The following is a 17,336-nucleotide window of genomic DNA, read 5'->3' on the forward strand; positions in this document are numbered from 1 at the left end:
TGACTTACTGCCAGAAATTCCACAGCATTATGTTTTATGAAAGTGTATTTTGTATTTCTTTGAGAGCAAAGGAATAAAAAGGCCTTGTATTTTAGGGATTCTAAATGCAATCCTAATGTTTACTGTGAAGAGAGCGTTGCATCAGGTAATTTAGAGCTATTTGACTTACACAGGTTAAGAATTGTAGTAATTTAGAAAATCTCTTATTAAATTAGTCCCTAATGGTTTAACATCCATAGTTTGTCTTGAATTCTGAATTTTAAATGCTGAATATCCTCTACTGGTACAATCTGAATTTTTAAATAACTTTAAAACTAAAATATGTTGCTTATTGTGAAAAACATAGGAAAGATAATGAATAAAACAAAAAATACCCATCATTTCACAGCTCAGAGAGCTTTTGTACCCAATGGAATATTTCTTCCTTTTTCTAATCAGATAAAAAAGTGTGGTTTTTAGTATACTTGAGACATCTATATATTTATCTGTATGCTTGTATCTACTTTTTTCACTTTTTTCTTTTCCATGTCTTTAATATTCTTTAAAGACAGTCTTGGATCTGAATGCCTTTTTATGTTGCTTCTTTTGTGACTTCCTCTGCTCCTACCTGTCCTCTAACAAAAACTGGAATTTTAGTTATGATAAATCATAGTTATTTAATTTAGTTAATGGTCACAACTACTACTTGATGAGTTTATGAACTCCAATGACAGATACCAAGTAAATAAATCGGGCTTCTGTTTATCAGTCCACTTTTAGAAGTCATTTGCTTCTTAGGTTATGTAATGACTTTGGTCCTGGCCCAAAGTCCTGAATATTGGTATATCCTGAACTATTGGAATCCAGTAAAAAGTGTTCAATGTTCTCATTTCTAGCAACCTGTATTTGTGACTGCTTGGATATGAGTAGTTTTAAAGACTAGTTAAGAGCATGGGTTGGTATTATGTCTTTACAACTTAGTAACATTTTTGGGTAAATTACTATTTCTTATTGCATCTCCTTTCAAGGTTAGAGTGAAAACTAAGTGAGATAATAAAGTAAGTGGCACAGAGTCTGGCTGAAAAGTAGTATTGAATATTCTTTTTTTTTTTTCTTTCTGTCAATGTCATTGTGAGGTCTTTGGGTCTCTGGTTATTGTGCACAGTGATTAGCCTAAGCAGAGATTGAAAAGCATCAGAACTTTTCCCTCCCTATTCAAGGTAGCTGACCATGGGAGGGAAGAAAGCAGATAGTGCATTCAAATTCTAGACCAGCAGGAAGACACCTTTGTTTTTTCTATCGAGAAGCTTAATCTCACAGGTAACTTCAGACTTTATAAACAGGCAACTGCTTGCACGCACTTAAAAATTCACCACTATGTCTGCATTGCTGGACTATCACTTAAATGCATGCTGGTCCCAAATAACTGACTTATGGATTCCTTCTCATTCCTCAATAGCTAGGTAGTTTCTGTAGAAACCTAAAAGAACTACCTGTAGTTGCTTTAATAAATCTATAGCTTAAAAAACCTGTAGCTGCTTTAATAAACATAATGGATGGTAAGGGTAATGGCCAACACAGTAAAGTCCACATAGCATTGAAGACCCAGCACGGCCAAAAATAAACATATAAATAAAATTCTAAAAGGAAAAGAGTAATGGCCTCCATGTACTGAGTGCTGTGTGACAACTAAGAGCTCTTCATGCATGACCTCATTTAGTCTTCATTGCTGTTCCAGGTAACTGTTACTATCACCCCTGTTTCATCAATGAGGAAACTAAGATCTAGAGAGATTCAAGGTTTCCTAAATAAGAATTTGAATGCTGGTTTGTCTGCCTGCAGAATCGGAGCTTAATAGCTTTATGTGTGTGTGGCTCTGCTGCCTTTGTTTCATAAGTACTGCATAACCTTGTTAATTCCGTCCATCTACATTAGTTGTAATAGACACTGTTCTAAGTGATGGATTACAGCATGCAGACAAAAGTTCCTGCCCTCCTAAAACTCACCTTTCTATTATAGTTTGCTGCTCAGTCATGTCTGACTCTCTGCAACCCCGTGGACTGTAGCCTACCAGGCCCCTCTGTCTATGGAATTCTGCAGGCACAAATACTGGAGTGGGTTGCCATTTCCTTCTCCAGGGATCTTCCCAACCCAGGGACTGAACCTGGGTCTCCTGCATTCCAGGCCTATTCTTTACCATCTGAGCCACCAGGGAAGCCTGTTATAATTACTTGTGTCCATTTCCTTCCCAGAATGAATGTTGTTATAAGATAGTAACTGTGTCTTATTCTTTTTGAGTTTTAGGGGTATAATTAGTTTTAATTCAAAGCTGAGAATAATTACTGGGCTTATGAAAGAATTATTTCTACAAAAATTTTGGAAGCTAGAGTGTGCCCCATTCTATTTATCAGGCTCTCTATTTATTTTAGCACTGATATTTAGTCCTTCCAGACTCATCCAATTCTTAGTTTATTTTAGAAGCATTTAGAGGTTTATTATTGTTAACAATAAAGCTACTTTTTGATATCTTGGTTTCTTTGACTTCCTTCAGGGAACTATAGGTGTGCAGAGCAACATAAAAATTTTTCTTTCTTTAGAACACACCAAAAATACATCTGGCAAACCAAGCAAGAGTCTTAACTACTTCATAGAATAAATTATAATATTCTGGTATAATTGAAAAGTAATGATAATAGCAGGGGAAGTCCACCTGTGAAAAAATTGATACCTTTTTTCTGTGATATCAGGAATATTGAATCCTGTCTTTTGGATAAATTACTATTATTTTAAGGAAAATGGTCTCACAAAGTGTTAGTGTATAATGTTCTGTTTTAACCCGGTAGAAGCTGAGAATAATTTTAAGTGTCCTTGGGTGGAGGTCAGCATGCTATATTCCCCACCTAGGAAATCATCCATAAATTCTATGAAGTAGGTGGTATTTTAATAAAGTAATTGCCTTATTTTTGCCTTGGAAATACAATTAAACTTTTTTGGTCCCATAAGAGGCAAATGGCTGAAATGTTGCTCATTTTTAAAAAGTCATTTGTCCAAGTGGGAGGATCCATTGGCAAACCAGCCTGCTGTTGGCTGTTCATTTAGATTTTGACATTACTTCTCCTTGGGACCCTGATACTGGGCTGTCTGATAACTAGTGCAAACTCCAAGAATATCTTTCGTTTCTCTAGAAGGAGGTGTGGATTTGCAAAGCTACCAGCTGGATATGCAAATACTACCTGACGGGCCAAGGAGTGATGTGGACTTTACAGAGATTCTTAATGCAATACAAGAAAGTAAGTTTCACTCCAATTTTAAATTCACCATGAAAGGAGAAACAATTATAATACTTGGGAGGGGTAATAAAACTAGAAACCTTAGATATGGAGCTTTAAAATAAAATGATGTCTTAAAAGAGATACTGTGTAAAATAATTTTGAGACCAGAAGAGGTGGTTAGTAAAATGCCAGTTTGATTTGTGAAACTGAGCCACATAGTACTGGGGTCTTTGATGACGCCTGGTGGGAAAACTGTAGAGGGATTATAAGATCTTAGTATGCTATGCTGCTACTGCTGTTGCTGAGTCGCTTCAGTCATGTCCGACTCTGTGCGACCCCATAGATGGCAGCCCACCAGGCTCTCCCATCCCTGGGATTCTCCAGGCAAGAATACTGGAGTGGGTTGCCATTTCCTTCTCCAATGCATGAAAGTGAAAAGTGAAAGTGAATCACTCAGTCATGTCCGACTCTTCTCGACCCCATGGACTGCAGCCCACCAGTCTCCTGTGTCCATGGGATTTTCCAGGCAAGAGTACTGGAGTGGGGTGCCATTGCCTTCTCCTAGTATGCTATAATATTTAGTAAATCACTGGCCCTTATAATTTTTTAAATTCCTTGGTTAATCATAGTCAAAGAAAAATCTTTAAGACACCGGAATAATATTCCTTCGCTCAAGTATCAGTAGTAGGAAGTGTGTTGATGCAGTAAACCAGAATCAGGAATTTATTCTTCAAAATGGGTATATGAAGTCATTGATGCAGTGCTGTGACCAAGAAGTAAATTCCTTTTTCTAACCATTTTGATTAGTCAGGGTTTACCCTTCTTCCTTTATTTTATGTTACATAGTTTTCACCAAGAACTTTATCATAAGCAATACATTTGCTCGAGTTACAGGTTTAGCATTGAGGGTGGGGGATGTGGTATCACAAACTAACTCATTAACATTTGTGTTTCACTAACAGAGATCTAATTCTTGGTAATTATGCTCCTCTTTCAATATCAAATAGTGTTATTTAATATTGGATTTGAAGGGTTCAGATTTGCAATTTTTGCTACTTTGAGTTTTGTGACATTGCATTTCTCTGCAATGGAATATAGATTTCTAAATTATATTTCTATTTCTCTATTTTCTTATGAATAGTTTTAAGCATTTTAATTCTGTTTATCCTCTTTTGTCATTAAATTACCGCCCCCCCAGCCCCCGCTGATCTTACGAGATAATTAATATATCTACTTCACAAGTAGGACAGTTTAGGATGGAAGAAGGTCAGTGCCAATGTCAAAAAGATAAATAGTGGAAACCAACTTAGAAAGGAGGGTCTCCACCTTCCTTTAATTCTTTCAGAAATGTGTTCAGTAAACACCGAGGTGAGAAAGGACCTGAAATTGAAAATGAGACTGCTTCCAAGAGAAATACCTTTAATGAAAACTTAAAAGGACCAAGTATTTGTTCTGGGTGGGGAATCCCTTCATACTCGGTTGCTGAATTAAAAAAAAAAAAAAATTTCCCCAGGAGAATAAAAATCAAATTAGTAGACATTGGAGAGAAATTAACTTTTCACGGAAAGTTATAAAATTATGTAATTACTTCATTTGATTGAAAGATGATAGATTACACATTGCTGAAAGGATTATTTTCTAATAAATGATGAATGTTGGCTTCTGTGCAAGTGCAGGCAATGAACTTGAACTTTTTTGGGGCTGAATGAGCTTCTGTCAAAGTGAACTAAGTGTTCATAAAATTATTTTTATAGTATTTTTTGTTAGCACATCTTAGTAAAAACTCACTTGTTTATGATGTTAACTGTTTTATAGTTTAGAATGGGTGACCCCTCTGTGAATAGAAGAGTATAAGTTTGTGAGTACTTAATATTTAAATTTAAAAATAAAAAGGAAATATTATTTCATTTTAACACAATTTTTATAGGTTTAAGAATCTTCCAATGTTTGAGAATTTAACCTGTTTATTTTCTTGTTTAAAAAGCAAAGTTTTATGCTAAGTAGGTTTGGGAAGCTACCCACACAGTCTGGGGCATCTCTGGTGAGAAAGATTTGGGCCGTTTCTCTACCTTCAATCTCTAACTAGAGACTCCAAATATGATTCAGATGTTTAACCAGGTCATTGAAATTTCTGAGTCTAAAATCACATAGTGTGGTTCTTCAAGGGACTGTACCTTAGATGGTTATTTATAGAAATCTTTGAGAGACTGATATATAAAAAATGTAAAAAATACAGGATTTGAACATCAGTAAAACTCATTGTCTACTACAAACTTATTAATTGGGATTAACAAGATAATGGAAAGATTTCACTGTTTCTTAGGATTTTGTGGATGTTTTTGTATGATTTGTATGATCTTCAAGATTGGGCTAGAACACTGTGTGTGTGTGTGTGTGTGTGTGTGTGTGTGTGTGCATACACACAGGTTTCAAATATTTCTTCAACGTCTTAGCAGCCATCATGGTAAGTGCGCTCCCTTGACTGTCTCTTGTCATTATTAAAATGGCCATTAGTAATAGTAGATACTATTGCCTTCATTTTAAAAGTGCATATGCATCCTGAGGCTATATGATTAATATATGATAGAGTCAGTATTTCCTTGTGTCAGCCCTTGTTGTGCTAAATAAAAAGTGAAATAATAATGTTTAGGAAAAAGTGAACTACTTTGGATTTTTACAGTTTTATTCTTGTGTTACATCTTGATGCAAGAATTCCTTCTCCATGCTTCTATGTTGTACAATACATTTACAATTTTTTCTGTTGCTTATGCCCTAAGTATAGCTTCATCTGTTCAAAACAAGATGTCTCAGAGTGGCTAACCATCCATAAGTTGTTTTTCAACTTCCCTCATATCAGATATATGGCTTATAAGGAAGGAAAGACTTATTTTATCCATCCTTTCTCGTATCCATCTCGCCTGTCATATGCCAGCCACTGTGTGGTGAACCTTTTTGGTGCACAGTTCAAGTCAGGAAAAATTTTGTCTTATTCGAAATGAAACCAACCTAGTTACTTTGTAGTAGGAAAGCATTTATATTTGGTGGTCTAATGTAAAGGGATATTTGTGTTTGAGTGTGTAGTTTTTCACTGATGTTATTTTTCCCTCCCTTTTTATTCTCGCCATTCACTCCCCATCCCAGCATAGCAGCCAAGTCCCTTGAGTGCCTTTGTTTCAACAGTTCTGTGTTACCTAAATTTCCTGCCTTTTGGTATCTGAAAGCCTGAGATTCTAAGTGCTTGATGCTTAGGTAGGTGGAGAGGGAAGGAGAGAGGGAGGGAGGGAGGAGGCAGAGAGAGGAGATGAGAATTTCCCAAGACCAGCTAGCTCCCTCGGAGTATCCTGCAGAGGTAGCATGGCGTCTTGCAGGTGGAGGGGAAGAGAGAGAATGCTGTGTTGCGTACCTTGGGCGACTGCACGTGGGCCACCTGAACTGCCAACCATGACTGAGATTCTCCAGCCTGAGGAAGGAACAGATCCTTCAGTGATCAGGGAATTTGGAGGCTCTGGGAAAGCAGGAGTCTCATCATCCCGTTTCTTTGTCATATACCTGGTACCTTGAGCAGAGTGTGGAGTGTGGGTGTTGCTGTTCAGTTGCTAAGTCATGTCCAACTCTTTGCAACCCCATGGACTGCAGCACCCCAGGCTCCTCTGTCCTTCCCTCTGTCTCCTGGAGTTGGCTCAAACTCATGTCCACTGAGTCGATGATGTTATCTAACTATCTCATCTTCTGCCGGCCCCTTGCTCAGTAAATTTTGTTGACGCCTTAGTGAATGAATTCCACTATAGACTCGCAAAGGGGACAGCTCAGCAGTAGCCAGTGTGGCATGGAGACCTGAGTCATCCCAGTAGATGTTCTGCCGTTTATAAAACCTCTGGAACCTTTGTGCGGTTCTGGATATCTGAGGGTGAGGCATGGGAATGTCAGCAGTGACTGAAATGAAACTGTCCACTGCAGACGGGTTCTTTGAATTCTCAGATGGGAAACCCATGGATATAGAAGACCAACGCTATACAGACTCTGGGGACTCTTAAGAGGCATTCATACCCTGGCAGACTTGATTGTGATAAAGTCCATTAGATTCTAATCTACTTGGGAGGGAAAGAGAGCAAATAGCAAAGTATTTGGAAGGAGAACTGGGAGGCTTTAAAGATTATTGGGTGATTGTTATGCTGTGAAATGAAGTGAAAGTCACTTAGTCATGTCGGACTCTTTGCAACCCCATGGACTATACAGTCCATGAAATTCTTCAGGCCAGAATACTGGAGTGGGTAGCCTTTCCCTTCTCCAGGGGATCTTCCCAACCCAGGGACTGAACCCAGGTCTTCCACATTGCAGGAGGATTCTTTACCAGTTGAGCCACCAGGAAGCCCAAGAATACTGGAATGGGTAGCCTATCCCTTCTCCAGTGGATCTTCCCCACCCAGGAATTGAACCTGGGTCTCCTGCATTGCAGGCGGATTCTTTATAGCTGAGCTACTAGGGAAGACCATTATGCCTGCAGTGTCCCTATGCAGTCATAAAGCTACTCCCAGATTGGTGATACTCTTGCTCTGTGGGTGAGGAGACTGAGTCGTTTCTCAGTGACATCCAGTGAGTCATTCTCAATCCACTTTCTTGATCCCTGATTTACCATTGTATTTTTAATTCATATGGCCATGCTGTTGCAAAGGGGAAGATGAGAGAGAGGAAGGAACTGATAGCCATTAGACATCCAGTAAGGCAACTACCTGTATTATTTTGTTTAGTCTTAAACTCTTTTTGCCCTAATTTCCGTATCAGTGAAAGGGAGGTAGTTATAGACAATCTATGCAAAGCCCTTAGTGCTTGGCACACAGTAAGCACTGTAGACTTACTGGTGGCCACCTTGTCTTCATTCCTCGCAACAGCCCTCTCTGGTACATTTTCTTATTCCCACTTATATTAAAGCTTGAACAAGTTACAGAATCCAATCGAATAGTAAGTGGCAGGACTAGTGTTTGAACTCAGGCTTGTCTAAATCCAAAGCTCATGTTCTTTCCAGAGAAAGGGCAGTTATGGCCAGTAGACTTTAGGATTTTTAATGCAGAACATCACTGACCTTGTTTCTAGTTGTGAAAAAGGGAACCACGGCTATTGAGCAAAGCTTGGATTAGGTACACAGTTCTTCTCTAAACAGCATTTGCAGGGTTGAAAGAGGTACCATCATTAGACTCCTTGTTATAGAATGACCAAAGTGTCTGTCTGCTTTTTAGAATGGAGCAGCTATGTGAAGAGCTCTTCGTAAGAAACATGCTGTCTTGGGAGCAACTTAATGATCTTGGCCCCATTATAGAGTGTGCTGTGGGTACCCCCATGCTGTCGTGTATGCTCTGTTTTAAAAACGGTATCTTTACAAGCCAGGAAATGCCAATGGAAAAAAATTTTATAACCACACATTTTTAAAAATCTCATGACTTGTGTTGTTGTTTTTTTTAAAGGCATTGTGAATCTTAAAGTATTTCAAGTAAATTTTTCAGGCAGAAAAAAAATGCCAGCTCTCAGATCTATAACTATGAGGACTCCAGCTTTCTTATCCCAATTTTTGTTTGGGGAAGTGTTAACATGCCTGTTTAATTGTTGCCTAATACACTAGTGGAGGTATCCAAACTTTTTAAAGCTGCAGAATCTGTTATTTTGTCCCTAATATATTTTTACGTATATCTTCAGTGTTTAGGACAGATAACTGAGCTATCTGGAGTTGGTGGGGGGTAAAAGGTATAGGACTTTCCCACTCAGTTTCCTTTGTGCCCCTTCCGTGGCCTCTGAAGTTCCTCCAAAGAATCCTGGGGTTCCAGGGAACACACTTTGAAAACTACTGGCCTATTAGAAAGGAATAAAGCCAGATAAGGAAGGATTTATGTCTTTTCCAATTATTTATTTTAAATATTCTAAATTAGACCCTCTTCTTCTTGGTTTAGCAGGCAGCCTCTGCTGCCTCTGCAAATTCATTTGAAGAGTAATGAACATCTAGAGGGTCCTAGGCTTGCTAGTGCCATATAAATTTGGTTTTTAAAATTCCAGTGGCTCAAAGCTGTGCTGTGCTGCTGTGTGTTTTCCTAGATTTTTAAAAGCATTTAATTTGATCTATTTGTTAAATTTTTAAAAGCATCAGATTTGTCAGGCTACAGCTGTGAAGTCTAGCTTGATTCAGATCAGTGTTAAAATTGTGACAAGATAATTGTTTGCTGGTGAAATGACTTCCTGTTCTTGAAACCAAACAGGATTTAAGAAGAGTAGAATGCCTTCCACAAAAACAAGGAGCTGGCTGGAAAGAGCCTGCATTTGGGAGTCAGAACTGGGTTGGAATTCATCTCTGTCACTTATGAGCTGTGTGAGCATACTTAGCATCTTTGAACCTGGCTTCTTTCTCGTATTACCTGTCCTGCAAGGTGTTCTGAAGATCAAAGGAGAAAACAGACCTCACAATTCTTCATACACAGTCAGCTCTGAATAAATTGTAGTCCCTTCCACATCCTTCCTATTTGAGCTCTGAATTCAAGAGAAAAACAGATTCTTGCAGGTAATGGCACTGAGGTAGTTAGAATAAAGGGAAAAAAGGCAATTGATATAATCTTAAGCTAACTTTTATTTATTTTAAAATGGGCATTGAGCACTTCCTATTTGCTAGCCCTTGTGTCAAGTTTGGAGCCATCTTGGGCCTTCATCTGAAAGGGACTCTAGATGTATAGATGAGCTGGTATAAAACAGCCAGGTCAGTGTTCAAACTGAGACATGAACAATTTTTTTTATTATTCTAAATTATTCCTGGAGGTGTCCTATTTTTTAATTTTCTAATGAGGCTATGAGGTCAGTATATAATACCTTCAGAACTCTGAGTATCAGATGTAATCATTTGGAACTCAGGATAAAAATATCAATAGTATAATGAACTGACACTCTGCAGAACAAATATAGAAACTCAGATTATACTGCACACAGCCCTTTCATGTCTTCTTCAGTGACCTATAATTTCACTTTATTTTCTCTGCCTCAGAAAGTGTCAAGATTAAAGAACTATAATGCCGAAGTGAGGTTTTTTTTTTTTGAAAGAGCCGTGAGTTGAACTCTTTGATTTTTTTGGTATTTATTTCTTCCTCTCTTTTAGATTGTTTCTAACACAGTCTAAAATAAACATCTGCTGTGTTTTTCCAATTGCCTTTATAGCATTGATCCCTCAAGTTCATCCTCTTGTCTGGAAGTATGAGGCTTTCTGCTTATGTCTTGGTCATGTTTATATCTTCAGCACCTAAGCTCAGTGTTGGTTCAATGAGCAAGTGGCAGAAGATAAGCAATTCATTTGTTTGTTTTAACCCTTGCCGTATGTTTGCAGTCTCTTTTCCCAAGAGAGTTGAGCTAATATACAAAATTATTTTCACTGAAAGAATGTTTGAAATAATTGCAAATATTTGATAGTAGATTCAGTACCACTGTGGCAAATGCCCTCCCATCATGTGAGGGAGGTCAGGATCTCCGTGCTTCCTGGTCCTTTGCCTTCTCTGATCTGCTTCCACTCTGGGAGAGTAGAACAAGCCAGCCCTCAGAAACCTTTCTCCCTGCTGCCTCTCTCCTCTGCTTGACTCAGAGTCAGTAGCTGATTTTTGGTCGCCCAGGCAATTTCAGTTTCTTGGCCCTTGTTTAGCTGTTCAGTGTGGGTCCCTGCTATTTAGTTCCTGGGTCTCTTTAGGGTAAGTGCCTGCTTTTTGCGAGAGAATCATTTGGGTATCTTCCTTGCTTTCTCAAATATGTGGTATCCATAGGCCAGAGCCCATGCTACCTGCCCGGTTCTATTCACAGGGCCCTTCCTGAGTCTGCACACAGTGCAGGCCCATATTTGATTGGAACAGAACTTTTGCATTCCCTCTCTCTCTTTTCTCCCTCCCCCTCCCTTCATCCTTCTCTCCCTCCTTCTCTCTCTCATCATTCTTAATTGACTCCTCAGAACATTTGGCTCTCTTTCTTATTTAATTGCCTAATCACAGAATTCAACCAGGCAGATAATTATCAAACATTTCTTAATTTGAGAAACAATGTATGAGGGAGGCGATGGGATGTATTAACAAGTGACCTTGTTTGGATGAAGAGGAGCTTTGTCACGTCTGTCCCAGAGGAGGGAGAGGTCCTGCTTCTACCTTGGCTGGACCATGAGCTCTTGGAGGGCAGGGGTCCTGCCTGTCGTGTCCAGTACTTGAACCCCAGTTTCTGGACAGCATAGGTTCCAATAAATACTTATTGAATGAATAGATTTCTAAAATTGGTTAACTTCACAGTTGCAGGTTGTTTTCTTTAAAAGAATGAAAGTTTCCATCAAAGGGGATTGTACTTAGTTCCTCAAAATTGTGTTGTAGTTACAGCGGATCTATCCGTGACAACGGTGAAACACTGATGAAGGTCACATGTGCCTTCTGTCTTCTGTGGAGTGTTTACATACTCTGCAGTCTTCTTACTGATCACGTGTTTAGCTGAGCATTTTCTGACACTTCAGCATTTCTTATCTTCGCTGAAGCTCTTGAATTACTGGCAGGTGATAATGGTACCTTCATATCATTCATTCTCTAAAAATCAGATACATACTGATTTCCCTTGAGCACTCAGGTAGCATCAGTCCTGTTATATTAATAGCTTCCAGACAGTAATTCTGATGGGCAGCAGTAGAAAGCAAAGGGCTTCTCTCCGTTTTCCCAAATTAACTGGTCCCTCTAGAATAAAATAGTTGGACCTTTAATGCAAAGCAGAACCTCTCAATCTCAGCACCATTACCGTTTGGGCTGGAGAACTCACTATAAGGGCTGTTCTGTGCACTGTAGGATGTTTAGCAACATCCCTGGATTCTCCCCACTAGATATGACTGGCACCACCCTGTGAGAACAAATTCCTCCTAGACCATATGAGATGCCTTCAGGGTGACAGTTTGGGGCCAGTTGAGAATCATAGATGTCAAAAGCTTTCTTGAACAGATTGTGCCAACACCAGAAGGTGATACTGGTGGAAGATAATCTGATAATTTTCTATCTTGGCAAAAGCATAGGATGAATGAATGAATATTCAAGAGTTTCTCCCCAATGAGGGCCAGTCACCATGACAAGAATCTTAGTGTCTGTCGTCTTTAGCATCCCTCTCTCTCTCACATCTCATCCCAGTCCATCCCTCTGAACAACTACTCCAGCCTGTGAATGCTTCCTCTGTCTTTGTGCATCGATAACGCTAAAGTGCTGACTCAAGGTCCCAGAGTCTAAAACTGACAAACCCAACATTTCTCATGAATTTACCATATGTCGGCTACCCTGCTGACATGTGCATTATCTCGCAGAATCTTCTTAGTCACCCTTAGAGAAGGTTTCTATACCTGTCTCACCAGTGAGGAAATGGGAGCACAAATTCACACAGCTAAGCGGTGAAGTTTGAAATAGTAATCAGGTCTTCCCATGTTAAAAGAATATTTTGATCCTATTCAGATATAACCCGTAGAAACTCATCATTATCTCCGTGAAAATGTAATCAATATCTACTTGAAATGATGGAGCTCCTGGCTTGTAAGAGTTGCATTAGGAGAAACATATATGCATGGTCCCAGAGTCATAGAACAGTGAAAAAAACTACTCTCACACATCACTAGACAGTGACCATTTTGAGGTCATTCGTGTGGGTGCATGTGAAGTCACTTCAGTCATGTTCAACTCTTTGTGACCCCATGGACCGTAGCCAGCCAGGCTCCTCTGCCCCTTGGATTCTCCAGACAAGAACACTGGAGTGGGTTGCTGTGCCCTCCTCCAGGGGATTTTCCCAACTCAGGGATTAAACTTGGGTCACTTACGTCCCATCTCCTACATTGGCTGTTGTTCAACAAAAATGAGTTGAGGGCTTATTCCTTGCCTAGATCTCTGTATACCAGTCAACACAGACAGGGTCCCTGTTCTTTTGGAACTTAAATTCTAATCCAGCATAGAACTTAAGTTCTAATTCTGGGTAGATATCCAGCATTTAAGAAAACAAGTGAATAAATAATTCAGACTGTGATACATGCTGGGAAGGAAATGAGCAGAGAGAGGAGATGGAGGGCACCTGGGTGAAGGGCAGCTTCTTTACATCGGGTGGTCAGGGAAATGGTCTTTGACCTTGACACCTCCCACAACATACTGTGCTTCCTCAAAAATGTCAGTGCCTCCACTTGAGCAGCTGGTCCAGCGTAGATGCTCTTAAGCCTTGGTTGTATGAAAAGACATTGATGTTTTTCATTTGTATCCTCACAGCCTAAAAACCTCTAATAAATGTGTTAGTTCTTCTTTTTTTGCTGCTGTAACAAATTACCACGAACTTAGTAACTTGAAACAGCACAGATTTCTTATCTTACAGTTCTGAAGGTCAGACATCTTCAAGGTGTCGGCAAGACTGTGTTCCTTCTAGAGGTTCTGGGGGAGAATCTGCTTTCTTGCCTTTTCTATCTTCTTGGGCCACCCCTGCATTGTGACCTTGTGACCTTGTCCTCTATTGTTAGACTCAGCAGCATCGTATCTTCCAGTGTCTTTATCTGATTCTGACTTTCCTGTCTCTCTTGTAATTACATGGCCCTATCTATATAATCCTGGATAATCTCCCCAATTTAAGATCCTTGACTTAATTGCATCAGTGAAGTCCCTTTTCCCATATAACTTTATACAGTCATACATTCCAGGGATTGGGTTACCTTTGGGGGCCATAATTTAGCCTGCTACAGTAAGCAATAAATGTTCATTTTATTCCTGTGTCAATTTTATTTTACAGATTCAAAACTTGCAGTTAAATGAATTGCCAAAAATCACACACTTGGATCCTGGCCACCCCGTTACACTCTTGTTCTTCATATCACTCACCACACTTCACATTTCTTTGATTATTTGTTTTGTTATTACCAAAAGGGCAGGAAGACTCATCACTTTTATTCACCAAGATTCAGTCACTACACATCTCTGCCTGTCACAGTGTGCACACCTCTAAAATTTTTTGGATGAAAGAATGGATATTCTCTTATATGCTTGGGTAAATAGAAGTCAGTCTTCTATGAATTATACTAGTCAGCAGCTTCTGATAGGTTAAAAATCTTTAGTTATTTTTAAAGCATCAAAGAAGGCAAGAATATACAATGGAGAAAAGATAATCTCTTTAACAAGTGGTGCTGGGAAAACTGGTCAACCACTTGTAAAGGAATGAAACTAGAACACTTTCTAACACCATACACAAAAATAAACTCAAAATGGATTAGAGATCTAAATGTAAGACCAGAAACTATAAAACTCCTAGAGGAGAACATAGGCAAAACACTCTCTGACATAAATCACAGCAGGATCCTCTATGATCCACCTCCCAGAATACTGGAAATGAAAGAAAAAATAAACAAATGGGACCTAATTAAAATTAAAAGCTTCTGCACAACAAAGGAAACTATAAGCAAGGTGAAAAGACAGCCTTCAGAATGGGAGAAAATAATAGCAAATGAAGCAACTGACAAACAACTAATCTCAAAAATATATAAGCAACTCCTGCAGCTTAATTCCAGAAAAATAAATGACCCAGTCAAAAAATGGGCCAAAGAACTAAACAGACATTTCTCCAAAGAAGACATACAGATGGCTAACAAACACATGAAAAGATGCTCAACATCACTCATTATCAGAGAAATGCAAATCAAAACCACAATGAGGTACCATTTCACGCCAGTCAGAATGGCTGCGATCCAAAAGTCTACAAGCAATAAATGCTGGAGAGGGTGTGGAGAAAAGGGAACCCTCCCACACTGTTGGTGGGAATGCAAACTAGTATAGCCACTATGGAGAACTGTCTAGAGATTCCTTGAAAAACTGTAAAGAGAACTGCCCTATGACCCAGCAATCCCACTGCTAGGCATACACACCAAGGAAACCAGAATTGAAAGAGACACGTGTACCCCAATGTTCTTCACAGCACTGTTTATAATAGCCAGGACATGGAAGCAACCTAGATGTCCATCAGCAGATGAATGGATAAGAAAGCCGTGGTACATATACACAATGGAGTATTACTCAGCCATTAAAAAGAATACATTTGAATCAGTTCTAATGAGGTGGATGAAACTGGAGCCTATTATACAGAGTGAAGTAAGCCAGAAAGAAAAACACCAATACAGTATACTAACACATATATATGGAATTTAGAAAGATGGCAATGATGACCTTGTATGCAAGACAGCAAAAAAGACACAGATGTGTAGAGCGGACTTTTGGACTCAGAGGGAGAGGGAGAGTGTGGGATGATTTGAGAGAATGGCATTGAAACATGTATACTATCATATAAGAAACGAATCTCCAGTCCAGGTTCGATGCATGATACAGGATGCTTGGGGCTGGTGCACTGAGATGACCCAGAGAGATGGTACAGGGAGGGAGGTGGGAGGGAGGTTAAGGATGGGGAACACGTGTACACCCGTGGTGGGTTCTTGTTGATGTATGGCAAAACCAATACAATATTGTAAAGTAAAAAAAAATAGTAATAATAAGTAAATGATAAATGGTTAAAAAAAACAAAGCATCAAAGAAAAAGTGAACTTCAATGTTCTTCTAAAATTTAAGTCAGTATAGAAGGGAGCCCAAAAGCAAAAATAAGCAAATGAACTTAATTAAATTTAAAAACTTGCACAGCAAAGAAAACCATAAACAAAATGAGAAGACAACCTATGAACTCAAAAGAAAATATTTGCAAGTAATATGACTAGCAAAAGCTTAATTTCCAAAATATATGAACAGATTTATACAGGTCAGTATAAAAAAAAACTGAGTCAAAAAATGGGTAGAAGACCTAAATAGACATTACTCCAAAGAAGACATACAGATGGCCAACAGGCACATGAAAAGATGCTCAACATTGCTAATTACTAGAGAATGCAAATCAGAGCTACAATACAGTATCACCTCACACTGGTCCGAATGTCCATCATCAAACAATCTACAAACAATAAATGCTGGAGAGGGTGTGGAGTAACAGGAGCCCTCCTCCCCTGTTGGTGAAAATGTAAGTAAGTGTAGCCACTATGAAGAACAGAATGGAGGTTCCTTAAAAAAAAACTAAAAGTTGTCATATGATCTAGTGATTCCACTCCTAGGCATGTATCCGGGAAAGACAAAAACTGTAATTTGAAGATACCAGTGTTCATAGCAACCCTATTTATAGTAGATAAGACATGGAAGCATTTAAATGAAAACAAAACATTTTTGTTTTTTGTATTCTCCAATACAAAATGAGATCTTAAGTTGCTGTATATATATACAATGGAATATTACTGAGCCTTCAGTTCAGTTCAGTTGTTCAGTCGTGTCTTACTAAGCCATAGAGAAGAACAAATTTGAGTCAGTTGTAGTCAGGTGGATGAACCTAGAGCCTATTATACAGAGTGAAGCAAGTCAGAAAGAGAAAAATGAATATTGTATAATAACACATATGGATGTGATCTAGAAAAAATGAGACTGATGAACCTGTTTGTAGGGCAGCAATAGAGATACAGACGTAGAGAATTGACTTGTGGACACAGTGGGGGAAGGAGAGGGTGGAACGAACTGAGACAGTAGCCCTGAAGCCCATATACACACTACCACGTGTAAAACAGATAGCTAGTGGAAAGCTGCTCGACAGCACAGGGAACTCGGCTTGGTGCTCTGTGATGACCGGGATCGGGGGTGGCTGTGAAAGAGGCTTAAGAGGAAGGGAACGCATGTATACTTAACAACAGATTGACGTTGTTGTACATCAGGAACCAGCACAACCTTGTAAAGCCATTATCTTCCAATTAAAACCTTTTAAAAAATATGCAAAATGAGTTCCTTGAAGTCTTAAAGAACCCATGCTAAGCAACTATATGAAGGCAAGCTAAACAAAACAACACTTCCTGTTATCATGGAAGACAAATTCTATTTATATGGTGGAGATACTTCACTTTACTTCACACTGTCTTTCACCTTGGCCTAATGGAGACACTATTTGGTTAAACACATTTTACATTTGACGTCCATTTTTCTTTGGAAATAATATATCTGTCATTCAAGGTGTCATTGAAACAATGAA

The 17,336-nt window shown here is 38.9% G+C and overlaps 1 protein-coding gene across 13 annotated transcripts in view; it reads left to right on the forward strand.

Annotated features, from left to right (window-relative positions):
* The window catches only part of ANO4 (anoctamin 4), a 433,131-nt gene that overhangs the window by 220,012 nt on the left and 195,783 nt on the right, over positions 1-17,336 (forward strand). For 9 of the 13 annotated variants that reach the window (XM_018048154.1, XM_018048157.1, XM_018048153.1 and 6 more), the window contains one exon: positions 3,165-3,269. The exons of the other annotated variants lie outside the window; for them this stretch is intronic. In XM_018048154.1, the coding sequence (XP_017903643.1) occupies positions 3,165-3,269 (105 nt within the window). The remainder of the gene's footprint in view (positions 1-3,164; positions 3,270-17,336) is intronic. 13 annotated transcript variants of the gene reach the window in all.

Source organism: Capra hircus, chromosome 5, assembly GCF_001704415.2.
Source record: "Capra hircus breed San Clemente chromosome 5, ASM170441v1, whole genome shotgun sequence".
Lineage (NCBI taxonomy): Eukaryota > Metazoa > Chordata > Mammalia > Artiodactyla > Bovidae > Capra > Capra hircus.